The 5,423-nt window shown below is 64.5% G+C and overlaps 1 protein-coding gene across 1 annotated transcript; it reads right to left on the reverse strand.

Moving 5' to 3' along the window:
* Positions 1-2,443: 2,443 nt before the first annotated feature.
* On the reverse strand, positions 2,444-3,940 carry HEXIM1 (HEXIM P-TEFb complex subunit 1). Its single transcript, XM_005508250.2, has one exon. The coding sequence runs from the start codon at positions 3,681-3,683 to the stop codon at positions 2,769-2,771; it is 915 nt and encodes a 304-aa protein (XP_005508307.2). The 5' UTR covers positions 3,684-3,940; the 3' UTR covers positions 2,444-2,768.
* Positions 3,941-5,423: the final 1,483 nt, after the last annotated feature.

Below are 5,423 nucleotides of genomic sequence, written 5' to 3' on the forward strand. Positions count from 1 at the left end.
GATAGGCAGGGAGTGTTCTTGCCCGGGCTGAGCTTCCCTCGCGGTTTCTCCCCTTCACCGATAACGCCGCTTCACCCCCTGGTGTTACAGACTCCGTTTCAACGTAAAACAGTGCGATTTTGGGGTCCGCTGGTAAAGAGCGGGTTGTGCCATCAAACGTGGTCCCTTCCACTTAAAATCCGCATTATTTCACGTTTCTGCGCTCGCTGTTTTATGAACGAGGTGCTTCGTCGCGGCGGCTCCGCCGATAATTTTGACTCCCGTGTTGCTCTATTAGGCCGGAGATGCGGTTTGCAGTTGGTTTTGGCGGATTCCTCGTGGTCCCCCCCGTTTGTTGGGGGTTTGCGGAGGCGGAGGGGCTGATCCCGGCCTTGCTGTGGCGCTGATGGAGCCGAACCGGCGGCGTTTCAGCCGCGGAACCGTTGGTCTCGTCTCATCTCGTCTCATCTTGTGCCTTATGGAGCGACGGCCCCTGCGGTATGTCCTGGGAACGCCGCGCTAACGAAGTTAAACGCAATTAGCCGAGTCGTGGGCAGGACGAGCGTTACTGTCAGGCTTTGTAAGACCCAGCGCATCGAGCAGCCGGGTTTAACTCAGCCCAGGACCTGCGGGAAGCCCGGCTGTGCCTTTTATATTTTGGGGCAGGATTTGGGTTTTGCCTCAGCCCAACATTGCGGCGTTAACAGGTTTTCACCCAAATTAGTTCCTTTGTTTTAATTTCTTTGCAGCCAGCGGCGTTTTCAGGGACCCAGTGTCTGCGCTGCCGGGATTAAGGCTGGGATTAAAGCTGGGAAAGCCTAAAGTGGGGACGGGAGCAAAGGGATGTCCCTCCAGGTTTGGGGGATGTGCGCTCAGCTCGTGAAGGCAGCGCTGCCCCCACACCATGAGGCACTAATTGCTGTGGTTTAGTCTGTTGAGCTGTATTGAGCTCTAGGCCCGGCTTGGAGCAGCTCCATGTCCCTCACCAGCCCGCCTGGACGTCCCCGAGGTCCCCGAGCGGCACCGGGGCCGCGTCCGCCGGGCGGTTGGGACGCGGGAGCTGGAATGAGCCTTCGCGGGGGGACGGGTTGTTAAACCCCCGGTGGAGTGGGATCAGCGGGACCTGGTTTGTATTAAGACTTGGCTTTGTTAAAACAGACTAAAGCAGGAGGAGCTGGCGGAGTCGAAGCAGGTTGGGGAGTTGATCATCACGGTGCTTTTAGGGGATTTTTAAAGTCTTATTAAAGCATTTGCGGATAAATTATTATTCTTAGGAGTGAAACATAACAAATTTGGGGTACGTAGACAGAGGGCGAACCCCGTGGGTGCCCTAAACCCGGTACCAGCCATCGCTCCGTGGCAATCCTGGTGCTACGCGTGACTAATATCTCCCGCTACGAAGCTTTTCCCGTTAAGCAGGCGCTGAGACCCGCGGCCGGTGCCGCCGAACTCGAGGGGAATCGCTCCTTGGGGACACGAATTGTTGGACGAGGCGCCGGGAGGGTGGAGGACACGGCGCCGGAGCCGCCGGATCCCCGAGCTCGGCGCTTCTCGCCCCTCGGTGCCGGGGGAGCCCCGGTGGCTACCGGGCCCCTGGGCAAGTAGCCCTTGGTAGTGGCCATTTTCCCGCCCCATGGAGCTGTTGGGTTTTGCCAGGCTTGGCTTAAGAATAGGCTGTGAGCCTTAAAACTAAGCCTTGTGCCTCCCCCCCGCCCCAATTTCATGCTGCCCCCCCAGCAGAGCCCAGAGCTGGGGGCACCTTCATCTCCTCCCACCAAGGTCCCACCCCCCTGTTTATTTATAAAACACCTTTAATAAAACACAGTTTATCCCCCATTGTAGGGGGGACACCCCCCCCCAGCCCCAAATTCCACTCCTAATTCCAAACCCACCCCCAGCAACCCCTGCACCCTCAGCCCCTCTCTTACCTCACCCTTCAACTTACCCATTTCCCCCCAAAAAAAACCCCAAACCCCACAGCTTCTCCTGCTTTTCTCCTCCCCCCCCCAGGTAGAAAATAGAAATGGAAAGGTTGGGCCCCCACCCATCGTATCATCAGCCAACAACCAAAACTTTTCCCCGCGCTGCTCCAAAACTTCACCTTTTTCCTCCGTTTGTGGCTTCAAAGTCCGTTTTCAAGCAGTTTTTGCCCTGATTTCAGTTAAACTGACTTAACTCTGGTTTCCTCCCAGGTTTAACTGAGCCTTTAGGCGGAGAAATGGATATTGAACGCACCGGAGAGGTGTGAGCGCTGTCCCTGATTCTATCAAGAGCTGCTTTACCTTTTCCAGGTATTTTAGCTATAGAACAGGATTAAATACTAAAATACATCATTAAAAGGGTTAAAAGTGGGCAGTTCAGCTCATTTTAATCAACCACCACAATGAGTTAGACCCCCACGAAAACAATCCAACATGTTTTCCCTCCTGGAATGCCATATTTCCTAGAAATCACACCAAAACAGTTACAGTTACAAGTAATTAAATTTATTAGACCTCTATATTTTTTTTTTTATAGTCAGTTTTGGCCAATTTACAGCTTTCCCAGGGATTTTTTTTCCTTTTTTTTTTTTTGGTTTAGACACAAAAATAATAAAATCATAAATCAAATATCACCAATACATCAACCCCCCCCACCCCGTCACAGCCCCCTCAAGAGTTGGGGAGCCCCGCCAGGGCCCCCGCTCCCCTTTATTCCCGTTAAAAAGGGTCCGCGGCGTCTCTGTACAGCTCCATGTCACGCCCCCCCCCCCGCAAATGTAAAAAGTCGTGTGTGTGTGTCCCCCAGTGTCACTCCCCCAGCTCGCAGGGGTCCTTGTCCTGGTCCTGCCGGGCCAGGTCCATCTCCCGCAGCAGCTGCAGGTTCTCCGCTCTCAACCTGTCCACCTCCAGCTCCAGCTGCCGCACCCGCGTCGCCTCCGCCGGGTCCCCCCCGTGTTTTTTGCTCTCCATCCTCAGGCGGTTGTTCTCCTCCTCCATGCGGGACAGACACTTCTCCAGCTCCAGGTACTCCTTGACCAGCTCCTGCTTGCTCATGTTCTGCAGACTCTCCACATGGTACCGCTCGTAGGTCTCCGAGAAGTCCCTCTGCAGAAACTCGCTGCCGTCGCCCCCCATCCCGTCGCTGCCCCCGTCCTCCTCGGCCGCCTCCTCCAGGAAATCCTCCTCGCTCGTGTCGTCCGACTTGGCGGCCGCTCGCCGCGGGTACAGCCCGGTTTTGAGGTCGGGCTCCTCCTGGTCGTGGTCCTCCATGAGGAACTGCGTGGTGTTGTACGGGGCCACCGGCTGCCCCTTGGCGAACATCTCGGCCCGCAGCCGGGACGCGCGGTGGCTCTGCCGCTCGTCCAGCTCCTGCTTCTCCTCCCAGCTCAGCTTCGAGTAGGGCTTCCAGCGCCGCTTCTTCTTCGACGGCCGCCGCCGGTGCTTCTTCTTCACCGGCCACCGCTCGCTGCGACCAACCGCCGCCCGGTACCGCGGGCCCAGGCCGGGACCCGCCGCTCCGCCCGCCGCCGGCCGCCCCTCCGCGCCCTCCGCTGCCGCCGCCTCCTCCGCCCCGGGGGGCGGCAGCCGCTCGGCCTCCCCGGGCGTGTCGCCGCGCTCGGGCTCCGCTTCGGGCTGGGGCTCCGGCGGCGGCTCGGGCTCGCAGCGGGGCTCCGGTTCGCACTGGGGCTCCGGCCCCGGCTCAGCGGGGGCCGCGTCGGCCATAGCGCTCTGCTCCGTTCCCTCGGGCACAGCCGCTACCGGCGCCGCATGGGGCCGCCCCCGTCCCTCCCCTGCCCCTCAGGCCGCCCGGGCCATGTCGCGGGGCCGAGGCCCCGGGGGTCACCGCTACCGGTCGCCGAGGGGTTAACGCCGCCGGGCCCGCCCCCCCGCGCGCATGGCACGCGCCGCCACCGCCTCCCTCCGCCGCGCCCCTCCCCGCGCTGCCACCCGCCGCCGCCGCCGCCTGCTCCCAACTGCCGCTCCCCGCCCGCTCCCGCGCCTTAAGTACCCGCGCGCGCCCCGCCCCGCCCCGCGCAGGCGCGCTGCCCGCCCCGCCCCGCGGCACGCGGGGCCCCGCCCCGGCCCGCCCCCGCCGCGCGCCCGCCGCCGCCGCTACGGCGCTGCGCACGCGGGCGGTGCCGCCCCGCCACCAATCGGCGGGCGTTGAGGGCGGGGACATCCGCTGAGCCCCGCCCCCTGGCCGTTGCAGGAGAAGGGCCGCGATTGGTCTCGGCGGACGTCGCTCATGCGCGGCGCCGCCAATCGAGGGGGGGTGAGGCGGGGCCGGGCCGTACCATGCGCGGAGGGGCGGCCGCCGTGCGCAGGACGGCGCGCGCCCGGCGACCTTCAGGGCAGCGCCCCCGCCCCCCCCGCGGAGATTCCGTGGCGCGGCCCGAAAGGAGTCCCCGCAGCGCGGAGGGGTCTCCGGGTTGTTCTACGTCTCCCCGCCCCGGTCCAGGCCGGCCCCGCACCGGGGGGATGTAACGGGCCGGGCGGGGGGTGCTCCGGGCGGGCGGGGGCGGTGGAGCTGGAGCGGGAGGGGACGGGCGGAGGAATCTCGAGACGGAGTGGGATACGCGACTATAGGCGCGCGGAGGGAGATGTAAACAAAACTGCGAGGAAAGAAGTCCCTTCTTAAAGCCCCCGCGCCCCTTTTCCAGGGAGCTGCGTTCACGGGCTCCCGGGTCCGCCCGCGCCCGCTTGGGCGGGGGCAGGATCAGAGGGACGGGGGGACGGCACGAGGCCTGATCCCGGTGCTGCCACCCCCAGTGCCACTGTCACCCCCCCAGTGCCACTGTCACACCCCCCCTCAGGGGCGATGTCACCCCCGCAACGGCCCCGGGCGCGGGGCTGTGCTGTGGGGGAGCCACGGCTGGGGGAGGACACATGGGAGGGTGACCCTGTGGGACACACCACCTGGGGTCCCACGGACGGAGCAGGCCCGCCCACGGGGGAGCCGCGGCCGAGGGGCTGGGGACAGCCCCGGGGTCCCTGCCCGACTCCCCCCGCCCGCGGGGAGGCCCCTGGGGACCTCGGGGTGGCACCTGCCAGGCCCCGGGGGTCCCCGACACCCACCCGCCCCCACGGGGACGGAGCCACCGTGTGTGTGCCCGGTTGGAAGCGCGGCCGGGGATGGGGGGGCCGGCCGGTGGGTCCCCTGGTGACAGGTGGGTCCCCTGGTGACACCCCGGCCAGGTCGCCCGAAGCAGGACGGGGTGCTGGCAGTAGCTCATGGCACCCGAGGTTCCTGCCCGATCCTGCCCGCACTGGGTGCTGCCAGCTGCCCCCCCACAGTGGCACTGCCACCTGTGTCACCAGGACCCTGCGGATGGGCACACTGGGGACCTGGCAGGGCCAGGCGGCTGCCACCGTGTCCATCCGTGTCCCAGCGGGGTGGCCAGGCCGGAGCGCGGTGGCCGCGGTGACACCACTGTCCCCACCCCGCAGCAGGGCAGGCCGGGC

Source organism: Columba livia, chromosome 23 (genome assembly GCF_036013475.1).
Source record: "Columba livia isolate bColLiv1 breed racing homer chromosome 23, bColLiv1.pat.W.v2, whole genome shotgun sequence".
Lineage (NCBI taxonomy): Eukaryota > Metazoa > Chordata > Aves > Columbiformes > Columbidae > Columba > Columba livia.

Coding starts and splice junctions, on each gene's coding strand:
- HEXIM1 (XM_005508250.2), bottom strand. CDS start 3,683: ATGGCCGACGCGGCCCCCGCTGAGCCGGGGCCGGAGCCCCAGTGCGAA.